At 46.9% G+C, this 24,872-nt stretch overlaps 1 protein-coding gene across 5 annotated transcripts in view; it reads left to right on the plus strand.

Moving 5' to 3' along the window:
- The window catches only part of CUX1 (cut like homeobox 1), a 336,917-nt gene that overhangs the window by 278,580 nt on the left and 33,465 nt on the right, over positions 1–24,872 (plus strand). For 3 of the 5 annotated variants that reach the window (XM_087815583.1, XM_087815584.1, XM_087815587.1), the window contains exons 21-22: positions 15,018–15,320; positions 18,549–18,737. The exons of the other annotated variants lie outside the window; for them this stretch is intronic. In XM_087815583.1, coding sequence (XP_087671709.1) covers positions 15,018–15,320; positions 18,549–18,737 — 492 coding nt within the window. The remainder of the gene's footprint in view (positions 1–15,017; positions 15,321–18,548; positions 18,738–24,872) is intronic. 5 annotated transcript variants of the gene reach the window in all.

The following is a 24,872-nucleotide window of genomic DNA, read 5'->3' on the forward strand; positions in this document are numbered from 1 at the left end:
AGGCTGTGTTCTCTGCGTGTGGCCTGCAGTTACTGCTTACCGGTTAGCAGTGTTTTTAAAGGGAAGAAAGCCTTGAACTATAATAAGGTTGTGTGTGTGTGTCTTTGTAGGTAGGTACATTGGTAGGTAGATATGATCTAGTAAACCATTGGATCTTTTCTTTTTTACTCCTTAAAACTCATTTCATATTCACAGTTCCTTGGTGTGATTAATCTTTTTGCCCCTAGGGAAGAAAGAAGACAAGAGACAACTGTAAAGGGAGTGGGGGGAGGAACGGATTTTCCTGGCTGCCACCTTAGTCATTACAGACTGAAATATGATGGAGAGGAGTTGCCCAGTGCGCTCAGCTCTAACTTTTTAATATGGGAGCTTTTTAGTACTGTAGCTAACAAGCACCCACCCTAGCTTCAGATGGATTATTGCAAGCTGTACAAGCAAAAGGATGGCCCATTCTCCTCAGATTAATCACAAAATATCCGGTTTTTTCCCAGTGTGTTGGTCAGGAACTGCATGTTCCAAGTCTTCCCCGCCCGTGGAGAATTCCGTGGCTCCATGTTGTTATTTTCAATCAGCAGAGTATCAGTTGCCTCTTGAGAAGACAGCTGCTGCAGTCCATCTCTAACATGGGTGGTCCCATGTGTGCCCCCTCCCTGACATGATGTGTGCTGTACATGGCCTTTCACAGCCAGAAGATTTAGTGGCCACAACCCCTTGTTAGGGACAGGCCAGTGTCCCTTTTAATAGGCACCATGGCTCTTGCTTTGTGCCCATGAGATGACCAGGAAAATATGCCCAGGATTTTAGTGCTTGGAACTCAGCTGTAAGATTTAATGCAGCTTCCTTGAATAAGCAATCAGTTCCTCAGTTTTAATGACTCAATCAGGGTGGGGCATTTGGATGCATTAATAGGAAAAGGAGGGGCTAGTTGCGCCCCCAGAAAATTCTATGGCACTGTATAAGCAGCAGAACCCCATTCAGTGCCTTAGACTAGATTTGATTGGATTTTTTTCTCTTCTCTTTCATCAGAATAAAACAGTGAAAGTAACTGTTGGTTCTCTCCAAAAAGGGTTATTCTAACCCTTGTTTATTTTGAAGAGCAGAAAAGGTTTGAATATAACTGACTTATACATAGCCATAGACAACAGAACAAAAACAAAAGAATTCTAGAAAGTGCATGTGAACTAGAAAGTGACGCTTACTAAGCAGGTGGCCGTTGCTCATCATTTGGCCAGGGCTAGCCTCCTGTACCCACTGAATATGGTGGCTGGAAGAACTAAGTACTCCATTCGTTTCTTTCTTTCTTGGTTGTCACCTGCATTAGGACTCTTTTTTCTTTAATCAAGAGTGCCATAATAAGGGAATTTCCTTCTCTGAGGTCAGGAAGGACGGGTTTCCGGATTCAGACACAACCTACCTTCCTGTTGTCTGTTACCTGATTTGTATAGTTGCAGGTCTGCAGGTAGGCCCCATGGCGCTGAGGGAGCCCCAAGGAAGGGGGTGGGCCCTGAAGGGCGAAGGAGTCAGGGAGGAGAACATTCTAGTTAGAAAGCTCTGCAGATACAAAGGTTCATCTACAAGGGAACTTTTGAAAAGGGTGAAACATTAGAAGCCCGATTCAGAGGCCTTTTATTTTCTTTTAAAATAACAGTAGGAAAGTGGATTGTGGATGAATTTATCTTTCCTTTATGTAGAATACTGTTGCTGTTGCTGCCTTAAGGCCTGTGTAATCAGAAAAGTGTACACGGTGGGACAAAAGATAGGGTCCTTATTCTTTTGAGGTAACATCTATGATCTGCCCCTGTGGTGGCACTGGCTCACCCCAAAACTACATATCACCCCAAAGCACTCCTTTCCCCTGTGGGTGGCTCTTTCTTGAGAGGGGGTGAGCCTTGGCCAGTGATTGGTGGCACAGCTCACCGGGGTTCTCACCAGCCCCATTCTGAAGAGAAGACAGGATAGAATCTAAAGGCTAATGAGGGTGTTTGGAGCTCAGAGGTGAAACCCCTTGCCTAAGAGCTTAGCAGGTGGACAACCAGGAGCCAGATTTGTGTCCAGGGAGAGAGCTTCCTCTGCTTGATCCTGGAGAGGGCAGACAAGAGTCTCAAGAGTCGACAGCAGCAGCATGGCCTCCAGTGTGTGGAGTGCGGGCACTGCCTGCACACTGAGATGGTGCCAGTAACTGCTGAACATGCCCCAGGCAAGCTGGACAGTTCAAGGAGAAATTGTCTAGAGCTGCAGGGTAGGGCTTGTGAGGCTCAGAAAGCATTTGTAGAGAAGCAAAGATGTCACATGGGCAAAGATCCATGTTAGTCAGCGGGCTATGATGGCCAAAAGCCCAAAGGGCGGGTTCTTCAGCCCCATGTGGAGGAAGACCTTGTTCAAATGGAGGAAGGGATGAGGGGGCTGTGAGTTGGGAGGAGTGTGTGCCCGGGAGCCAGCCAGGGAGGCCTGGGACCCTCAGCTGAGGCAGGGGTTAGAGCACATCCCCAGGGTTTAGGAGGGTCCTTGCTCACCTTGGGTGTAACGTGGTATCTTGCTGTGCCATCAGTGGGGTGTCTCCCTCATGCCTGCCAAGATGGTCTAGGAAACTGTACTCTGTGTATTTATTTCTAACCAATATCTTTTAAACAATTTTGACCTTATCTCAGCTGAGCTAAGGTAAAAAGAGATTTGGTTGTGCTGCAGCTAAGCCTTCAAGAGTGATGAGAGGCAGCCTGTGCGGCCCAGAACCCGCAAGAGCAGCCTCAGAGGAAGGTGAGGCAGTGCGTGGGCGGCCCCCACCCAGCCTGCAGGAGAAGAGGGTGTGCTTCTCGCAGTTCCTTTGAAAGGTGATTGGTCAGGATGGCCTCCCTGTATTCCCTGTGTTCGGATGCTGCTTTGTCAGCTCTCCCAGCCATTCCCAGAATTTGTGGGACTCACAGTGGGAACTGGTCACATGATCCTGAAACAGCCACCCCGCAACGTTAACACAGGAGGGCAGAGGGAGTGTGGAGGCCCTTTCACACCTGTAAAGCAGGGATGGGACAAGCGAAGCCCACCCCCTACCCAGCCTGTCCTCCCCTAGAGCACACTGCACCTGCAGACCTCTCACAGGCATCCTCAGGCAGCCAGCTGCTGAGCGAGATGGCGACTTAATGTTTTATCTCAAAGCAGCACATGTCATCATAGTCCCTGGGAAAGGCTGCTCTGGCATAAATCAGCCGCCAAAGTTCTCTGCTCCAAGGGTGGGATTTGTCACTGTGCCTCTCCAAAAAAAGAGTGTAAGAGATTTATTTGATGTTGTTTCCTATTATTTGGGGGGGGGGAGGGAGGAGGGTTCTGAATAAGTAAAGTGTAACATGCTTACAAATTACAAGATTTAAAAGGGCTTACACCTTTTTAAATAAGTTGCTCTCCCTCATCCCCCAGCCCCAACCACCCTCCCAGAAGCAATCCTGTTGCCAGTTTCCTGCAGAGAGCCCATGCATCTAGGTCAGTTTTCCACACAGAGGGGTGCATGCAGGACTCAGGCACTGGGCTTTGCTTTTCTCACCTAGAATACATGGTGGAGACTTTACTAGTACATAAAGAGGTTCTTCCTCTTTTTACAGCTGTAGGAAACTCCTGTATCTGGATATACCATATTTTACTTAACCAATTACTAGTGAGAGGTATTTAGATTGATTTTCACAGCAAAACATAAACTGTCTTGCAGTAGCCAGCACACCTGAGCAACAGTTTGACACGGCAGGCTCAGAGCATACTGCTGAGGGCTCAGCCTGCCTCTGCCACTGATGACTATGTGGCCTTGGGCAAGTGACTTGACCTCATCTATAAAATCGGAAAAATAAAGTACCTGTGTCTGAGACTGTTGGGAGGTTTAAATGAGTTTGTGTATAAAAGCCTACAGAACGGCAGCTGCCACTGCAACCACTGCCATTATATGTTGTTTGTGTGTATGGATGGCTGTAGAATAATATATCTCACACACGAAATGTCAGGCCTCTGGTTTTAAAACAGAAAAAGAAGCCCAGCCACTCATTCCTTGGGTGGAGATTATCAAATGCGAACATTGCTGGGTGACGGCCAGCTCCTAGGATCCACTGAAGGAGGACCTACATGCAGCTCTCCAATTCTTGGCTTCTCTAAAGTGCCATCCATCTTTGGGCATTGTCCCTGTGTCTGCCATTTCTTAAAGTTGGCCCAAAACCTTGAGCTTTAAGAGTAAGACTGCAGGGTATCACTCAGGCCATTTGGGGCAAACTAGTGTGGAAACTGGCCTTATCTGGATGTAGGGATGACTCTTGATGTGGGTGAGTAGCAGCACCTTCTTGATCAGGTTCTCTCAGTTGCTTTGCCTGGACCTTCTGTGCTGGCACTCCCCAACTCCCCTTTTGGAGGAGCCCAAACAGGCCCTCATCACGGCCCTCTAGACACCTCTTTTTTCTCTCCCTTGTAGACTTTCTTTGGAAAACCGAATTTGTAGTACATTGTGCATTTAGTACAAGAGGCAAAAATAGGTCATAGGAGCAAATGAGGACTTCAGTTTTCAGTGGTTTCGTTCTAGGGAAGGATGAAGAAGCTTACATGCCTAAAAATCGTCTGGTAATTTTTAAAAGGTGATTGGAGTAAAATGAGGAAACTGGCATATTTGCATCGTTTGTGTGGCCCTGCACATCTCTAATACCTTTAATCCTTAATCATGGACATGATTTCCCCCATCTCCTGGATGGAGAAAGCCAAGGCTCAGAGATGAGAGGCATTTTGTCCCCAGTGAAGGAGGAGGTGGAAGAAGCACACGTGGTCCTAAGACCAGCAGCCTCGCTGCCATGGAGATGTCCCAGGGCACCCAGGTCCAGGCAGGTAGGTCATCATCAGCCCTGAGGACTTCATCCCCCCACGATGGGTAAAGGGTTGGTCCTTGGAACTACAGAGGGAAGTCAAGGCCATGTTGCAAAACAAGGAACAAAATTCGGTTTAAATTTTAAAGTGATAAATATCAAAAATCTAATCTAAGACAAAACCAACAATGAGTAGAAAATCAGATACCTCCGTTTCCCTGGGATGCATCCTGATATTTCTTCTGGGAGCCAGGCAGGAGAAGGAGAGAGAACCCAGCTACAAATCAATGGCAGAGTCAGACTATCAAGTTTTGTAACAAAGTGTTTAATTCATGTCGCCCGTGATGCAGGTCCATGCTGCTTTGAAACCCCTCCCACCTAAACGCAAGGAAAATACACAGTGGCCTGAGGTCCTTTCTCTGCTGACGGATTGACCTGCCCTTCAGCTGTCATGTTCACTCCCTGTCTGGGGCCCTAAGCCAGCGTAGGATCCCGGCCTCAACCTCATTGGGACTGGCCTTGGGCCACACTCAGACTCCCCATGAGGTGAGGAGGGGGCCCAGATAGATCAGAGCAGCCAGGAGGCTCGTTCACTGACTTCATCTTGATTTTGTTTTGTCCTTCCCTTTGGAACTGGATTCCTAAATATAGCCAGAGTCTGAATTGGCAGATGTTGCAGTTGTCCTTTACAAGAGGGCCAAAATTAGTCTGTCATTTGGCACCTAAATAAAGCACCCAAACTGCCTTTGTACCAACTTCACGAGGAGAGACTGAAGTTGTAGCATTTCATTAGATAAGGGAACTTCCTCAGAAACCAGAGGAGCACCTCCAAAACTGAAGGTCTGAGGAGAGAGGACACTCAGGAGTCCAGAGGGACACACCTTCCTCCTGCTAGGCCCTCTCGTTCCTGAGTTACCCTCAGTTTTGTTCCACATGGTTTAAATACCTCACAAAACTGGGAGAGAGGATCAATACTCCACAGAAAAAGCACTCGGAGAACAGCAGTGGTTCCTCTGATTTGGGGAAGAAAGAACAGTCTGTCCAGAGTGCCTGGAGCTGGGTTAGCAGAGGGGCTCCCCAGGGGCAGCAGAAAGATGTTATAATCAATTACCACATCATAACACTGATGTATGATAATTACTGAGTGTTTCTCCTGAGATAGTGCAGCATTTGGCTGGGATGCAGTTCTTTCATGGTCCACTGCCTGATTAATATGCAAATAATAGGCTGATTGCATGATGAATGCAGAAAATGAGTTCGCTGATAACGTGAGCACTGAAGCGGGAAGATGATAAATTACTTTTACTGACTGTCCTACATTAAGTACCCTTTCTCAACAATTTCATCACAAATTAAGTAAAGCAGTATGGAGAGATTGGGAGGATGTGTAAAATAATGTACCTTAATAGCTTTTCTAATACCATCACATACGGCGACAAAATGTCACTTGCTTCTGCTCTGCATGGCCTGGGCCCGTGTGGGGCCAGATCAGTTCACTCACCTGCTATTGTTGGGAAGCTGGGAAGCAGCCCACCACAGCAGTGTGTTCAAAGGCTGTAGTCAGCCATGGATTCTCTAAAGAACATTCCATCACAGCCCAGACATCATCACCCACAGGCCAGGCTGCCTGGCTGTGTTACTGAGAGGCGACAGGCTGCTCTCAGGGCCAGTGGTGGAGCCTCTGCACAGATGGATGCTCCGAAGCCTGCTGTCCACTGTGTTTTTGAGTTTCTGAGCGGCAGGCCTTAGGAGGCCTAGAAAGAAAACCACCTCTTACCTCCTCCAACTCTTAGAAATCTGGGAAAATTAATTCTACTATTAGAATGGCGATGTGAGCTGCCTACCAGAGAGTGTAACTATTGGTGAAGGATGGGCAGGTTTGCCCGAAGCCAGAGAAAAACCCTGAAGAAAAACAGAGGACACGTACACAGGCTCGTGCGCTCGCGCGCACACACACTCACACAGTGATTAATCTTTGATTACAGCAAAGCGATTTAACTAGAGGGTTTGTTTTTTCCCATCTCAGTAATATCTATTTAGACTGTTTGTATGACATACATTTTCTCTTAATGCACAGGGGCGCATTGATAAGTGTTCATACACACAGCTGGTTTGGGAATAAGGTTATTGAGGGTAATTTGAAAGTAGAATTTCTGAATCAGTATGGATCTGTAGAAAAGCTAGGAACAGGGTGAGCACTGTGCTCCTGAAGCAGGGCCACCTCTGTCTCCCTTGTGTCACTTCTGCAACCTTACCAGACTGAGTTCACTGCAAAAGTTGAATTGTAACTTAATTTTGAATATTCCCAAACTCTCCTTTTGACATGCACATTTTCCTAAGAGCCTATAAAAGATACACAAGAAAAATAATGAAGCCTGAGAGGGAGCAAATTTGCACCCTGATTCCCCTGCAATGCCCCACCCCATGGGTGAGCTCTGGCTCAGCTCAGGCCCAAGATGCGGCCACAGGACCACATTACCTCGGCAGCTTCCCTAGGTGCATCTCAAGTCAGCGCAGATTTGCTAAGATCTTTACTTCCCCAAGTTTCTCTTTTCCACTGTTGAAAAAAAGAGTGCTTTGGTAGGTTTGCTGAGATTTTTGATGATTTACGGCTATGCCCAGGCTGGCTGAGGGCCAAGAGTATTGCCAGACCCTGGCAGCAAGAAGGGATGGCACCACCCTGGGTGTGGGGAGGGGTGTGCGCTGATGCTTGGCGTCATTTGGGAATGGACCTTTCCCTGAAGTTGAGCCTCCCCCAAGTCCCCTGGAGCCCATGGGAGTGGGGTCTGAGGCAGTGAGGCCCCTCCTTTCTCTCCCTGAGAGTATCAGGTGAGCCCCAGGAAGGAGGCTGTTTTATAGTGTGGCACTGTAGGTGCTTCTGATACACCTCACTCTATTGTTAGATTCTTCTGTTTCTCTCCCCTCTGGTAGGAGGGACATGGAAAGCTCCTGCATGTCTGTGACATCTATTAAAGTATCCAGGTATTTTATTTCAAATTTCTGCTAATCAGTCAAAATACCGCTCATACTCAAAAGCAAAAGCTTCCATATTTTTAAATTGGTTGTAGCTAAGGAAGATATGTGACTGTAAAAATAGGGTGGTAGTCCTCAAGGGGCTGTGTCTGCTGTGAGCCTCAGAGGCGGGGTTCCGGCTGTCACTGCCACCAAGGAAAGGTTTGGTGTTCAGAAACGTTGGAACTCGTCAGTGAGAGTGTCTCACAATCTTGGATGGCACAGGCCTAGTCAATTTGTGACTAAATTAAGTGGCTGTCCACCTTCGAAGCAAAGAACCTCATTATTTCTAAAGAGACTGGCCAAAACCCCTCAGGTGGTGGGTCTCCTCAGAGAAGAACCGTGGGAACATACGATCAAGTTCCCTGCATTTCAGCACAGGGTTAGTGTCTCCATCACATTTTCTACATCGAACTCAGCTGGGAAGCGTTCCAACCTGGTGGTACCCTGTTGTGGCTGTGAGGCTGTTAGCACTGTCAGCTGGAAAGGCCCTCAAGCTGGGCAGGGTCCTTCCAGGCCACCAGGCTCCTGTTGGATAGAGGACAGCGGCACTGGGCACTCAAGAGTCTTCTGCACGTCCTGGCACCATCATGCCACTTGCAGCTGCCAAGACTTCTGTCCCTTCTGGCTCCATCTTTCTCTCCCTGCCTCTCCCTGCACTCCCTTTCCTCTTGTCCTTGATTCCCGCCCTCATTCACATTTACATGTGCCAGGCCAGGACCATGCTGCTCCCCTCCTCTGTTCACTAACCCCCTCCCTGGCCCCAGTCTTCTCCCATCTTTCCATCCTTGTCTGTCTTTGTAGCACTTGGAATTTCCTGGTTTGACACAGGCTCAAAGCCTAAACTGTGGACATAATGAAAAGTGGTGCATCAGACCAGCCGCCAGTTAAATAATGTTTGGGTTCTTGTCAGAATGTCACAGAGTACCCTGTCATTTTGTTTCAGCAACTTGTCCTTCTGAATGCACAGTTCGCCTTATGGCATGCCAGCAGTAAAAATGTCACTTACAATAATTACTTTTTGGTGAAAATGCTTGCTGACTTCCTACCTTCAAGCTGTTTTTTACACAGTGGGGAGATAATAAGAAATGACTTTATCCTGACTGCTCAAATGAACACTAAATGGAATTTGGGTTATTATTACTGCAGATAGAGGGCTGGGTATGGAAATTTAAACAGTGGATTGGATAAACTGCAGAGAGATTGGCCTCTGAAAATTATGGTGGGTGTGCATTTTTAGTTGGCTTCTATTGAAAACTTACGGCAGCTGTTGTTTGCCTGCTGTTTTTGGAATATAATATTTTTCATAATCCTTTTATAGTTCCTGAATGGCTTGTGTATTTCAGAGGGCCTGAGTCACTGTCTCTGCTTTCTGTATGTTACTAACCAAGCGACTCTTAGGCAAGATTCGAAGCTTTGCAAAAAAATGAATGCACACAGATCACTTTTTAAATGTAACACCTTTCTATTGCTATCGGAAGTGGATAGATGGACTGTTAGTTGGGCTTTTCAAATATGCAAATTATCCATTTTCAGTTGTTGCAGTCCTGCAGGCTCTTTGAAAGCAAGGTTTGTGTCTAATTTCTCTTATCTTCACCGCCTAACAGAGTGCATGACACAGAGTAGGTGCTTTAAAAATGTCTGAGTGAGTGAGTGAAGAGAAGGCAGGCAGGCTGTTATGAGACTGCTGTGATTGCCAGGCAGAGGATGGATAGAAACATGGAGGCTTTCTGCTCCTGATCCAGTTCAAATCCTAATTCCATCCATTTGACCTAGACCAAGTCACTTTGCCTTTCTGAACCTCAGTCTCCCTACCTGGAGTGCAGGGTTTATATCTCTGCCACAGGATTGTCACAAGAATTGAATGAAACTGTGTAAATGCCCTTTGCACACGGCCACGTTCATACATGGTGCTGAATGTATTTTGCTTCCCTTCCCTCATCCCAGTTGTGGACTGGCTTTTTGTAGCTCACCATCATGTTTTTGAGGCTCATGCACACTATATGTGGAGTATAGAGAAACCATGTCTAGTCGTTCCACCACTAACGGCCACACAGGTTCCGCGCCACCCAGCTGTTCAGGTGGGCTGCTTAGAATATGGAACATTTGACTAGTTCCTGGCTGTGTAGCTCTGGGCACAATATCTTATGTCTGTCAAAAGAGGGCAATGGATATGCCTACCTCACATACTGAGGTTATTGTGAGGATCAAATTAGTTCCCATGAGCCTTAGCACAGTGCCTGGCACCCCACGTAATGTAGAAAGCACCCATTTTCTCCCCCTTCCTCAGCACTCTCCCCACATTCACTCAGCCCCCAAGTCCTATGGAAGCTACCTACTAAATCTCTCTTGAACCTATATATTTCACTCCACTCCCTGCCCTCTTCCAGGCCACTATCTGCTGTCCCCATACAACACTGCAGCCTCCTCAGGAACTCCTGGCCCCAACCTTGCTATTGGCAAATTCATTCTCCCTACTGAAGTGACAGTGAGTTTATTTGCTTTCTTATTTTTTGATGTTAGGTCTGTAATATTTGAAACATAAAATTCCAGAGTAATGTAATGAATGCCCCTGTACCTGTCACCCAACTTTAACCTTACCTTTTGGTCATAATTCAACCCTATATTTTTATAAGAAATACAACATTAAAGGTAGAGCTGAAGCCCCCTCCTGAAGTTCATCCCTCCTAGAAGTGAACTACGGTCCCTCCTGAATGTGCTTGTTACCATCCGTGTGCATGACTTTACATCCTCGCTATGTTGCAAGCAGACACCACAACATGCAGTACGGGCAGACTTGCAGCCTGCATGCAAACGTTATGCTGTTTTATCCCACTCCTTGCTCTGTAGGCTCACCGCTGTGCTTTGCATGCATGTGACTCTAGTCCTGACATCCTTGCTGCTGTTTATAGCACACAGTGTATGTGAACATGCCACAATCTAGAGACCTAGTCTCCTGGTGATGGACACTATGTCCAGTTTTTTGCTCTTTCAGACAATGCCTCAATACACATTCTAGTGCCCGCTTATGTCCCCAAAAGAGAAACGTTGCCAGGGTGCAGGACCTTTCCCTGGCTCCCCAGTGAAGGCCTCCACAAACCAGCCCCCCGGGGTCTCTAAACTACATTTATTTCTCACAGTTCTGCAGACTGGGAAGTCTAAGATCAAGATGCCAGCAGATTCTGTGTCTGGTGAGAGTCAGCTTCCTTTCTCTTCCTGGGAAGAGAGAGCCCTCTCTTCCCTGTCTTCTCACGTGCTGGAGCTGCCTCGTGTTCTTGCTGCACTAAATTCATGCCTCAAGCCCACTACACGTCTGCAACAATCTGCAACAATCTGCCTCATTTCTTTGCCACTCTTACTCTTCCTGACTTACCTGGCTGATTCCTGTTCATACCTGAAATCCACCTGAAATGTCACTCTACTAGGAGGTCTCTCTTATCCCCAGACCACATCAGTGTCCCCCACCCTCTACTGTGTTCTCCCCCATCTGTCTCCCTTCGGGACATTCATATCCTATAGGTACTTCTATTCAATGACCATCTTCTCTATGGATGTGAGCTTCAAAAGGGCAGGGCCACCTCTGCCCATTCGCTGCCATATTCCCAATGGCCTGACTCAACAAACTTAGGGAATGAGTGAAAGAATGAATGGAATGACACCTTTATTCTTTCCACCAGCACTTTTTTCCTAAGTTTATTGAAGTATAATTTACAAGAATTTTGGCAATCAAGATACAGAATAATTCCATCTTCCCCCCCGAATTCCCTCATGCCCCTTTGTAGTCAATGCCTGCCCCTCACCCTGGGCAACCACTGGTCTGTTTTCTGTTCCTATAATTTTACCTCTTCCAGAATGTCATCTAAATGGTATCATACACGAGGTAGCCTTTGAGTCTGTCACCAGCGTCTCAGTCTTGTTCCAGGCACTCTGTAACAAGTAGCAATAAATCAGGAGGCTATTTGTGTTGAATGTAAGGGACCTTTATATAAACAAATACATTTAATAACTGCTCTTTTTCTTAACATCAAATTTAGATTGTGTTTCTTAGCAACAGCTATGTGGCAGGTTGGTTTCTCACTACTACTCTGTCTGTATTTTTCAGACAAGGAAACCAGGATGTTCCAAGAAGTAAAGAATCCTATTCAAGTTAGCATAGCTGGCTCGTAGAGGCAGCTTTTATCACCAAGTTCAATGTGTTAATGCCAAGCCCAGGACTCCTCATTTTTATTCTTAATTATTTTTAAGCACATGGAGTGGAGCAAAGCCTTGTTCTTTGAAAAAGTATTATTTTAATCAGAGGGGTCCATCTGCTAACTTTTGGGAAAGAAAAAATAAAATTTCTTCTTTTGTGTTGAGTTACATTACGTTTCTCATCCTGTGACGATGGTGAGTGAGGCGAGCAAGCACCTGTCCTCCCCACACCAAGGGGCCCAGCAGCCTTGCCAGGGGCTTTGGGAGCTTATTAATGGGTTTGGTTTTGTGGTGCCAGTCCTGCCACTGGAGCTGTGTGCTTACTGGAATTAGCTTTCTAAAGAATGACTCTTTCCAGCATGATGTTCTGGGCGTGTGGATTTCTTAGCATGATGTTCTGGGCGTGTGGATTTCTTGGTATCTCCAATGGGTCCGTTTGCTGTTTAACCTGCCTGTGCCTGTCCAGAAATGTGGCCTAGATTCTGCTTCCTATGACCTGAGACCAGCATCTGTGGGCACATGTGTGTGTCAGTGAGTAATTGTCCCCAGAAAGCACACTCAGCTTCAAGTTGTCCATTGTTAGACACAGACTCAGAGAGTGGAGGTGCAGATACAAGCTTGCCTGGTACATTTCAAGGACCACAAGGGAACCGCATTTCAAGGGGTTTTGATCTTGGGAGGTTTGCCTTCGTCTGTAGCCATGATCTGGAGCGCAGAGGGACACGGGTCACATGTGGTGAGTGCCTTCATTCTCAAGGATTCTTTATGGCAAAAGTGCATGTGAGCAGCTTGCTGAGAATACCTGGAAGAAGGGAATGCACCGCCGCTTTAGTGAGTCGGGGAGCTCTGCCTCAGCCGCACCCAGAACAAAACGGAGAGAGCAGCAGGGCAGCAGCACCGTGCTGCCTGTTAGCCAGGCAGCCATGATTTTGACCTTGCTGCAGGTTAAAGGACACAAACCTGGGAAGAAATCTGTTTATCATGCGGGGAATTCATGCCATCCTTGACAGTATACAGTGAGCAAGATGGATGATCTGCCAAATTGGTCCCTCGCATGGGTGAATCAGGGCAAATTTACAGTACAATTCCTTTGCTGCTTCAGATACAAAAATAACATTTGCTGGGTTTTATATCCAGTTGTCTGATGACCTGGAGGTGAGCAGAGAGAAGCAATCCGATTTGTAGGATTCATATTGCCTTAAAGATTTATATGGGCCATTTCTGCTGTTACAGCTGCCTCTTTTACATCTTTCACAACCCAGTGTTGTTTTGTAACCTGATTTTCCAGGTTGAGAACACAAGGTTTATGCGCTGGTGGAACTCTGTACTACTCTAGGTTTGTTGGTTGAATTACAGTTGTTTTACTTGGGATTTTATCTTTCTAAGTATTTACACAAAATACCGCTTGTATTTAGAATACATTTTTCATTCTTTTGGGTTCAGAATGGTTGTTGTTCTGGATATAATATGTCCAGTTATATGGTCAACTATAATTTATTTATTACTTGGTATTACATTTTGTTTAGTGAGGTAGAGAGTATTTTCAGGGCCACCTATATGTGCTGACGTTCACTGAGTGGCCTCGCCTAATGAGCTATCACCTCTCTGGAGCCATAATGCCCACATAACAATGCCTGTCTGGGTGGCCCCTCCCATGTGGCGCTGTGGGGTCTTACCATGTGCCATGCTCAGTGGGGGTGGGGGAAGAAAATGTGCCACGATACAGAGCCAAAGGCAGATTTTACCTTGTGGGTAAGACCGAGGTGAAATGTCAGTTTGTATTTTCCTCCTGGACACAGTCTTTCTCTATATTTGAAAATTAGGAAATAGCCAAAGCCTTTATTCCAGACATCCCAAAACTAGAACAGATGTCAGGTTTTACAAGTGATCCTAACAGAGAAGCCAGAAGGGACCACCCACCAACAGAGCACGAGGTGGCACTCCCCACTGGGCACATGCAACAAGACAGAGGCCCTTCTCAAACACCTTGCTGACCAGTTACGAGTTAATTCGTGTCTGCACTTACATTAATTTAAGTAATTTAAGGTCTGGAAGCAATGTAGAGTTTTAAAAGAGCACTCTAGATTATTTTCTTAGTTATCTTTGTTTAGGCTCAGATTATAAAAGGTGCAAGATATGAGCCATTTCACTGCTCGGCACTTATTTTGGCTTTCCTTATAAATATAAGATATGACAAAGTACATTTAAGTTTATTCAGATGTTTTCATTTAATCACGTGTGGAAAAGTAGCCGCTGCATGGACGAGGTCTGACTCAAAATAGCCAGTCAGTAAGGTGTGAAAGGAGCGCATGGAGACCTGACTGCCACGCTGGTCGAATCTCTTTTGGTGCTGGTGGCAGCATGGCATAGAGAGAACTTGGTCTTCAGAAGCACCTCCTATGGTTTGACAGAGAGCAGGGTGGCGCTCCACTTCTGTCGGTTCCCTCCAGTCTGGGTGCTATCGAGCCTTCTGGGATCACAGTGAAAACTAGCCTGGGCTGCCTGCCTGGTGCCAGCTTGGGGCTTTAGGTGTCCTTGTCAAGGATCATCACTGTGGTGACCACACATCATGTGCAGCCCTCATTTAAAATAATATGTCCATTTGTTTTGTTCTGGAAATTATGGACAAAATTAGTATGTAAATCATAATCTAGGGCAAGGTACTTCTGAATATAGAATTATGGGGAACCATTAGGAGAAATATAACATCAAGAACACGTGATTAATATGACTTTTTTTTAATAGAATGCCTTTGTCCTGAGTCTTCAGAAACCTTTTATTTAAACCCGTAGTTTTTCTTCTATTGCTATTTTTTTTTAATACCGTAAACGAATGATTACTGTCAAAAAACTGTAAGTCAGTTCACGTAGATCCCTAGACCGCCATGCTGTATCCTTCTTATACAGGATCCTTGTTGTCTTGGGTAAGGAAAGTAGATGTACATGGTGAAAGATGGCTATTTTCAGCCTCAGTTTCTGTGTGCTCTAATTACAGAAAGCACACCAAAGACCTCTGCCAGCTGCAGCCCTGCGCCCGAATCACCAATGAGCTCTAGTGAATCAGTGAAGAGTTTGACTGAACTGGTCCAGCAGCCCTGTCCCCCCATTGAAACAAATAAGGATGGCAAACCACCAGAACCCAGCGACCCGCCTGCTTCAGACTCCCAGCCCACCACCCCTCTGCCTCTCTCCGGACACTCAGCCCTCAGCATTCAAGAGCTGGTAGCCATGTCTCCAGAGCTGGACACCTATGGCATAACCAAGAGGGTCAAGGAAGTGCTGACTGACAACAACCTTGGTAAGTTCCCTCCCGAGCTGCTAAGCTCAGGGGTGGCAGGTTGCTTCCTGTTGAAGTTCTGAGGAAAGAGTGGGTAGAGGGGCCGGGCCTCAGGCTGAGCCAAAGGTTTTAAACATTCACAAAACATCCCACAGTTGTGAACACTAAGGGGCTTATAAGGGTTCTAGAGTTCTACAGGTCAGTTCCAGCTGCACCCACTCCGGTACCTCTTAAAAGATACGCATTTGGGGTTGTAGCCTACTCAGACTGTTCACTCCAACCACCCTGGTTAGAACATGCCCGGTAGGGCTTCAAATCCTTCTGGGCACCAGAGTTGGCAGGATCAGCATCAGCTCAGCAGCAATTGGATAGCTCAGTGGAAGAGTCTGACAGACGGGTTCAATCTCTAAGTCTCCTGCCTACTGCCTGTAATACTGAGCAAGCTACAATCTCAGCCTCCTCAGTAAAACTGGAACAACAATGCCTACCATGGGGCTGTGAGTAGCAGCCATTGCTAGCACTCTGCCTCGCAGCTAATGGTCTATTGTCATCCCTGCTGCCTCATGAAGCCAGCTCCATTCCTCAGGCCTCCCACTGGGGTTCACAACCAGGCCATTTACCACAAAAGTGCTACAGCACACCCCTCCCCTGGTGCTCTGCCTGAGGGGGCTCTCACTAAGGGCTCTCTGGCACCACTGAGCAGTGGCTGCAGCTGTAAGAATATTAGTGTATTTAGTTGTTTCAAACCGCTGTGCTCCTACAGGATAGTATTCACCAGGTGGGTTTCTCCTGCGTAGGCATCCAGAGAATAGAAACAGCCATTCTTCAAACACTTATGACCTTCTTATTACCCAGGTGTAAAAGTCAATTAAGAGCATTGTTCTCTGCAGTGCATGTTAAGATAACCCCAAATAGTTTTTGGTATTTGCCCAGTACCTTGAAGAGGGGCCTTATGTATCTGTTTTTCTCAAGGGACGGGACAAGAAGGGAGTAGCAATAAAGTGAGTTCCAGGAAAGTTTGCGTAGTGACCTCACAGCCTGGGGATTAGGCCAGCTTGTCTGCTTGAGGCCTTCTACCCAACTGCTTATGCAAAACAGAACGAGAGAAAAGTAATGTCCACCGAGAACATTTTTAATTAATTCATAAAAATAAAAATTTAGCTGTTGACTTTTAAAAATGGCTAAGTTCCCTATGTCCATCAATTACTAAAATATGAGGGTTTCCTAGACTTCTGTTATCTCCTATCTTATGGTCTTATGACAAGGCCTGATATATTATTGCTGCCCACTCCCTTATAGGAAGTACCATTTTACATAAATGTTGAAAACCAGCTGAAGAAATATCTCATTTTCAAACACTGATAAGCTGCAAGATTGCAGCTATGAGATTTTGAACCTTAAAATCTCATCCTCGGCCTTCCCACTCATGTCCCCATTGGTAACAGAGCTGTAGCTGATGATGTTCATGCGTAGCCACAGCAGAACCCCACTGGCTTGTGGAACTTTGTTTTCAAATGCTGTGAAATACAAATCAGTGCTCTGAGGGGTGAAACTTTTGACGCCAGATAGACAACATATGCCTCTGAGCAGGGACTTCCAGACGACTCCATAGCAACATCACCCTTGACTTAGAGATGAGAAGCAGTCTTCATGGTTGTTCTCAATGGTCTTAGCTTCTCCAGGAAAGGTGCTGCCTCCCCTGTTGGAGTCTCTTAGTGGATTTATGAACATAGAAGGGCCCAAATTACAGCTGAATTGCACAGCAAAGATGACCCTTAATTGAGACTCAACCAAGGCAGTCTCCTAACCTTTGGCCTGGAATCTTGGGGTATTCATGCATCAATCTCATGAAATCATATGCAGAATGTGTGTGTGCACAGTTCGTCAGGCAGGGGTCTGTAGCTTTCTTCAGGTTCTCAAATAGGCCTGCGACCCAAAAGCGATTGAGAGTCACTGCTGTGAAACCTCTAGAAGTAACACAATAAAATAATTTTCCAAGAATAATCACTTGATTTTCTCCCCTTACAACTAGGTGGATCAAGCAAATAGGAACTAGCTGTTCATGTATGTCACTTTCCTGAACATAGCAGGCTTCTTAGAATGAAATGAGATCCATTTGCCAGATTAGAATTAGGTAAAACTTATTTTAAACCACCACAACAAAAAATGGGTAAAAACTTGAGACATTTGTAGGCTAAACTAAAGAGTTTGAAAGGCAGAGAAACCACGAGTTTACAAAATCAGTTAATGTATCTAAGGCAGCACTCCGCCATTTTCCCACATCTACCCCGTGAGCACAGGTGACAGTGTTTCCCTGTCACAGATGGAAGACGTGAGGCATGGAGGGAATAGCCAGTCACCCGTGGTCACCTCTGCCCCAGGTATCGTGTTCCATGCACTTTACAGTACCAAACACTGGCCTCTCTGATCCCAGTCTCCGCTTCTACCTAATAAGTCCTGTTCATTGAAGTTGTCCCATCATGTAGTTCAGGTTGATTCTCATTTGTACCTTTAAAAGTGGTGGCCCGCTTAACCTGCAGCTGAATGGCTCTCAGAGAGGAGAAGTTTCCTTTTTAAGCCTCTGATGAGCACTCTGTTGCGCTCTCCAGAGCGATATGCTCTCTGAGCAGCCTGGGGACCAGGCTGCCCACTACGGCCCCAGGGAAAAGGAAGGCATCAAGAAAAGGCGCTTTGAGCTCCAGTCAGCTGAGACTGCCCAAACAGACTTTAGAATTGGAAATGGCCTGCTTTTCAGAAAAACAGAGCTGAGGCGCTTTTTCTCCTTCTCTTTCCTACTGTGACCTTGGGTCAAGTGGCCTGTTTTCTCAGCAAGACCTGATAACCCTGCAACTCATGAAAGGAGCTGGTGCAGACGGCCCTGTGGTTTGAGGTTGTACAAGAGAGATCTCCCTGTGTGCTACTTAACCTCCTGAGCTTGGGTTTGGGATTAACCACCTCTGATAAATGCGGCAGGTGTTATTACCGAGCCTCAGTTCATCCAAAGCCTGAGGCTTTTCGAGAGAAACGTTGTGTATGCAGAATGCAGGAGTAAAACTGACTCTGGAGTTCATCACAAGTCTGTCTGGTTGAAGAAATGCTTCTACAAAGTGCTTGCTCCAAGCCAGGGTCCAGCTAACCAGACTCTGGGCCTTTAAACCCCATGTCTGATTTTAACCATGACACATATTTATCCTTCCAGATCCCTCGGTCTCAGTGATGACATCTCTCTTGGTTCTATTTTCTCTCTAGGTCAGCGCTTATTTGGGGAGACCATCTTAGGGCTCACCCAAGGCTCCGTCTCTGACCTCCTTGCTCGCCCAAAGCCCTGGCACAAGCTCAGTTTGAAGGGACGGGAGCCCTTTGTCCGAATGCAGCTGTGGCTGAATGACCCCAACAATGTGGAGAAGCTGATGGACATGAAACGGATGGAAAAGAAAGGTAACCGCCCTGGCCAGTCACTTTCTCATTTATAAAAGCACCGTTTCTTTTAAAGCCTTCATGTAGAGCTGGTGAGGAACATCGATCCATAATCAAGGGGCGTAAAGCAGGGAGAAGGAGTTTTTGACAGTCATCTGCCAAGCATGGGAAGATTTGTGTCCTTTTTTTACCTAGCAGCCTGGACTCAAGGACATTTTAGCACTGGGGAGCAATTTGACAATTCCTGATAGCCACCCTGATGGTCAGTGAACCCTTTTGCTTCAGGAGGGTAAGGCCGCCAAGAGATGAGTACCATAGCACTTAGTGGTGGCTCCTGTTTATTGTCCTTTGTCTTGTTGGGTGAGTGGGATATTACATTTATTGTACATGCACCACATGCCAGGGGCTTCTATATATTATCTTATTGGAGAGATCATTAATAAATACCTCTGTAGATAAGGACATTCAGATTCAGAGAAGTCAGGTGCCTCCTTTAAGGTCTCCCCACCAGGAAAATAGAGAAATTCCTCCCGGAACAGTGCTCCTGCTGTGACTATAATCCCAGGGCCTGTAGAGGATATGGCCCCCTCGAGGGCTAAGTGCAGCACTTTTCTCCAGTGCATCGGAACCCTCTCGAATGATCAGCATTCTCCTGTACCCTGTAGCCTATCACATGAGAGAAATCCTAAAGGATTTCCTTGATGGTGGAAAGTAATGCCTATTCTGTCTCATGGTTTGCATTCCTATATGCTGCTTTTCGTTAGTGAGTCCTCCCCTTAGAAAGGACAGTCCTGGGTCATTGACCTGCAGTACTGTGAGTTCACTCGGTGGCTGAATTCAAATCCCTTAGATGTGGAGATCTGGTACCAGCCACTGGTCTGGCCATAAGAAGCTAAGACTGCCCTCCTTAAATCAGCTTTTGCAGAGGAGCTCAGCCAGAGAGTGGGTATCACAACCACCCATGTGACTGTACCTGGCCCCACCTCTAGCTCATTTGAGCCCAGGATTGTATCCTCTCAATTCAACAGGAAAGGTTGCTGGTCACCATCAGCCAAATATCACTGTTCTCACCCAACCAGGGAAAGGGCTGGAGCTCCAAAAAAGGAGCAAGAGTCTCTGATGCCTCCCCAGGAGTTCCTAGGGCTGGCTTTTGTATCGCAATAGACACTTCCAGTTCCTGAGCACCTGTTTGCCGGGCACTCAATCCACACAGAGACTGAACTTATTCCACACAGCTCCACCCCATACAGATGTCATTATCCAGGAAAGATGAGTTTCTGGCATTATGAAAGTTATGATTTCAAGACCTGGCATAAGTAGGGAGCAGGAATCCAAACTTGGGGCTATCAGATTCAAAGCTGGTGCTCTCAGCTCTGTGTTCTGTGCCTTGAGCTGGGTGCTTGCCACACTGGAACCATGTGCCCAGGCAGCAGCCTGCCACCCCACCTGGGGCCCTCCATTGGGCTCCCACCTGCCCCTCAGGTGTGTAGACGAAGACTCTGACACAGGCCACAGCCTCTCAGGCTGCTCCAGGCAGTGCTGCAAGCTCCAGAGGCCTGGTGCCACATCACCTCCCAAGTTTTTTAACTTTTTAAAAATTATGGGAAATTTTAAATATAAATATAGAAAGAATGATATCATGAACCCAATATAGCCATTACCAAGTTTCAGCAATTATCAGTGCTCACCCAAGCGATTTTACAGTTTTCTGTGCTCTGTCAAAAGGCAGTGCCCTCCCTCCTGGAGCTTGCTGAGTTGCTGGGAGCTCCCTCATCCAGTGGCGGCTCTGAATGTCCCCACCGCCCTCCTGAAAGCCACCTCCTGAGCAGCCTCCTGATGCTGCAGACAGCAGCAGAGAGGCGAGCCCTGGTTCTACCACTCCCTAGTGTATTTCTCCTCCTGGACTAGTGGAAAAGGACCTCAGCCCCCCCGAAATAGATCTTGGAGTGGGGGTGGGGGCTTCCACTCCCTCTTCTACATGGACTCTGGGCGCCATCTTGTGTTATAAAAGAGTTACTGTTTCAGTGGCGCCCAGGCCCCTCCTCACATCACAAAGTCCCTAAGTAGCCATGGCCCCACTGTCTTCTCTTCCTAGTAGAGATGCTCACTAGAGGAACCTTAACCAGCCCCAGTGGGAGACCAGGGCACCTGACCCATCAGACACAACAGCAGGTGGCCTGGAGCACAGTACTTCCCGTGATCTCTGTAGACCACTTGTCATCCACCCAATAGGATGGGGCTGACAGAACAGACCAGGTTCATTTCTTTTTGGCCTCTTAACTCTGCCATATTAATGGGGGGGGGGGGGGAGAGGGAGAGGATTGGCCTTCTCACTTGTTTTCTAGTTCTGATCATAAAATGGCAAGTTAAGTAACTCCCTAGCCTAAGTTTCTGCATCTGTAAAATGAAAGTAATAAGGCTAACCTTTTCAGGTTGTGAGGATTAGAAAGAATTTACCCAGTATAATAACTAGCACACATAAGTGCTCAGTAAATGATAGTTATTAAAATAATTTGTATTTCTTTAAAATAGATTAAAATGAGTTGTGCTACCATTCTAGCCTAGATTCAAAATTCTGTACCAGGTAATCCAGACTAGGATTCACATGTGCACTATGCTTCCTTCTCTTCCATAAAGCTTTGCTTCCCCCTTTAGCTTGAATCTTTTATTGCCCTCCTCCTTCCCTCCCTCCCATCCTTCCTTATAAACCTTTCTCTACCCCAGTCTGCCTTCTGCTTTTTGTTCCCTTCATGAGATGGCCCTTGACCCAACCTACATACACACATATGCAGCCTCTGCTGGCTCATGGCCGAGGCTCCTCCCTAGAGGCCACAGATACACCTTGACAGTCCATAGTCTACTTCTGTGACATTTGAGACCCGAAGGGCAGAGCCACTGAAGTGTGGGCTCCCACGGACAGAGCCTCGCGCCCTGCTCCCATGCTACAGCCAGATGGGGCCACCATTGGGCAGGCAGCCAGTACTGCCGGAAAAGACTTAGGTCAGACCTCAGTTCTGTCACTTCCTACCTGTGGGACCTCAGGCAAATCATTCAGCCTCTCTAAGCTTCAGTTTCTTATTTGTACAAAGGGGTGATAATAGTCACTCCCATTGTGTAACTGACAACTAATGGTAAATGTTAGGTGCTGCTGCTACTGCCACTCCTAATACTAAAATTAAATGGTATTATTTCTCATCTTCCATCAGTTTTAAGAAGTTTTAAAGACCTTTCAGACAGTATTTCAAACTAGTTCACTAGAAACGTCACTATGGAGGATTCATTTGCTCAAGAAGCATAGTGATTAGTGACACAGAACAATCAGAGGAGCAAATGAAGCACAGATAACAGTGATACAACAGAGAGAACTTCAAGTCCAGGAATCGCCTCCCATTTATTTCACAGTCCACTCAGCACGTCCCCAAGCGACAGTCACACACTGAATCCCTGAGCCTTGCTGCAGCTGTCCCACTCCCCTCTGCACCTCCTAACCCTTATTCCACACTAAAAACACACATCTGCACATGTACTCCCCTCATCTCCAGCTTCTGTGCCAGTCTCCTCTCTCCTACCGCCCCTTCCAGGGCAGGCCACATGTTTCCCCAAGGTCTGAGCTGCGCCAGCCACTTCTCCACCCTCAGGTTAGGCCCTGCCTCCTCGAAGCTCGTTCCAGCAGACTTGACTTTAAGTCAACTCTCATCTCTATCATCTGCCAGCCTCCTGCTCACTCTACACTTTCTCAAGACCCTGACTCGGGGATCCCTGTCTTCCTCCATGCTCACGTCCTGCCCAGTCCAGGGAGATTTTATGACCCATCTGACCCATACATCACCTGGGCTCAACTCTTTACTGTTCCCCAAATCTTACCACCCACAACTACTCTACCTCTCAAAGCCTAACTTTAGGTACCCCACTTACTAACCACATTCGACCATCCTTCTATCTTTCCATGTTTCTCTGTCCATTCCACCTTACCCAAGATGGCCCCAGATATCCCCTCGCATGCCTTCCCCATTGGTTTGCCCTCTGCTGCCATTAGCTCCTTCCCCAGACATCCCACACTCCATGATCCATCACTTCCTTTCTCTCTGGCTATGACTCTCAAACCTTTCCATTCCTCATCCCTCTGCAAATCCCAACCTTGGGTTAGTGCCCTGCCAGTTTTTTCCACCCATCCTCCTTGGCATCTGGGACCTGCTAGAGAATACCCCAAACCTTCATGGGTTGGTGCCACCTCAGATTTGTATCTTCAGCTTCAGTGGGATCCTCTGTGCTTCTCTCCCCACCCCTAGCCATCCCTTTCCACCATCCCTGCCACCATTGCCCACAACTCCACCACTCCCAAGACTCCTTTTCTATCACTTCAGATCTTTTCTCCTGTCTTCCAACTTCATAAAGGAAACAAAGGCCATCTACTTTCCCCACTTGGTCGCTATAAATTTGTCTGTATTTCTGCCCATCCTCTCGCACCTCCAGTAATCGTCTTCTCTCACCCACATAAGCAACTCCCTGTGTCATCTCTCTACCCTCAGCTTAGAAGCTTTTTCAGCTCTCTCTCATCTTTAAAGACCCAACCTCAATCTTAGATTTCCCTTCTGGAAGCCATCCTATCTCTCTCTTTTCTTTACCAGTTAGGTTTCCTAAAGTAGTAATTTATTCTCACTGCCTTCACTTCATCTCCTCCCATTCACTGTTAGGCCCACTGCAGCCTGGCTTCTGCTCCCACAGCTCCACTCTGTCTGTTCACCAAGGTCTCCAATTATCTCCTAATCACTAAACCCAAAGGACATTTGGGGTCCTTGTCACACTTTCTGCAGCACTGATGCCGTTGACCATCACTCTTCTCTCCTCCCTCTACTACGCCACCGTCTTCTGGTTTTCCTCCCGTGTCTGTCCTTCATGGCTGCTGCTTCCTGGGAGTATCCTCTGCACGTGGGTGTTTTCCACACTTTCATCTCAGCTCTTCTCTGTCTCATCAATGCCGTTGACTTCAACTACAATTTCTATTCTAGTGGTTCCAAATTCCTCCCTCTAGCCCAAACCATTTTTCTGAGCTTAATACCTATCTATCCAATTGCTTACAGAACATCTCAATGTGATGACTTAGAGGGCCCTCAAACCTCACACTTCTAAGACAAACCGCCATCTTCTCCCTTTAATCTGTTCCTTTCATGGTGCCAAACCCAAAGACACCACCACCCACCTTGTCTCCCACGCCTGAGACCAGAGTACCATCCTCATTGAATCAGCCACCAAGTCCTGTCATTCTACCCCTTAACATCTCCACAATCCATCTGCTTTTCTCCCAACCCCATCACAGCTGCCTAATTTCAGATCTTTATCATTCTTTCCTTCCAGTCCTCCCTCCATACTGTAGCCCAAATAGCCCTTCAGAAACATAGCTGATCACACATTCCCTTGTTTTTTTCCTGCCTTCAAGATAAAGTCCAGACTTTTGGCCTGCCCTCACTCTGCCCATCTCTTCAGCCTTCTGTACAACAGCTCCTCCTGCAGTACTGCCTCTTTTGCGTGCGTACACACAACACGCTTTAACCATGCCACTGTGTGGCTCTGTGTCTTTGCACATGCTGTTTCCACTTTCCGGAGGAGCCTCCTTCCCTCTTCTGCCTCGTCACCTATTTTTTCTGATTAGTCCCTCTTGTCCTTCAAGATTCAGTTTAAACATCATCTCTTCTGGAAAGGCTTCCCTGACCCATCCAGGCTGACCTGAGTCATTTCCCTCAGTGACCCCCTATTGGGTCACCTGTACACTTCCTTGTGCCCCCACAAAACTGCTAGTCATGCAGGGATGGACAGGAACCTCCAGTTATAACAGAGCAGGTCCTTGATGAATATGTGTTGAGTTTCAGAAGGGTTCTAGTCCAAGTGATTTTGAGATGCTCTTGGAAGAGCAGGGCAGAATAGCCTGATGCCACAGTCTACACAAAAGTAATCTCAATCCGCCCTGGCCAGGTGGCTCAGTTGCTTGGAGTGTTGTCCCATACACTAAAGGGTTGCGGGTTCAATTCCTGGTCAGGGCACATGCCCAGGTTGCTGGTTCGATCCCCGGTCAGGCCACATATGGGAGACAACCAGTCGATGTTTCTCTCTCACATCGATGTCCCCCCCTCCTCTAAAATCAATAAAAACATATCCTCG

Source organism: Miniopterus natalensis, chromosome 3 (genome assembly GCF_054644295.1).
Source record: "Miniopterus natalensis isolate mMinNat1 chromosome 3, mMinNat1.hap1, whole genome shotgun sequence".
In the NCBI taxonomy this organism is placed as follows: Eukaryota; Metazoa; Chordata; class Mammalia; order Chiroptera; family Miniopteridae; genus Miniopterus; species Miniopterus natalensis.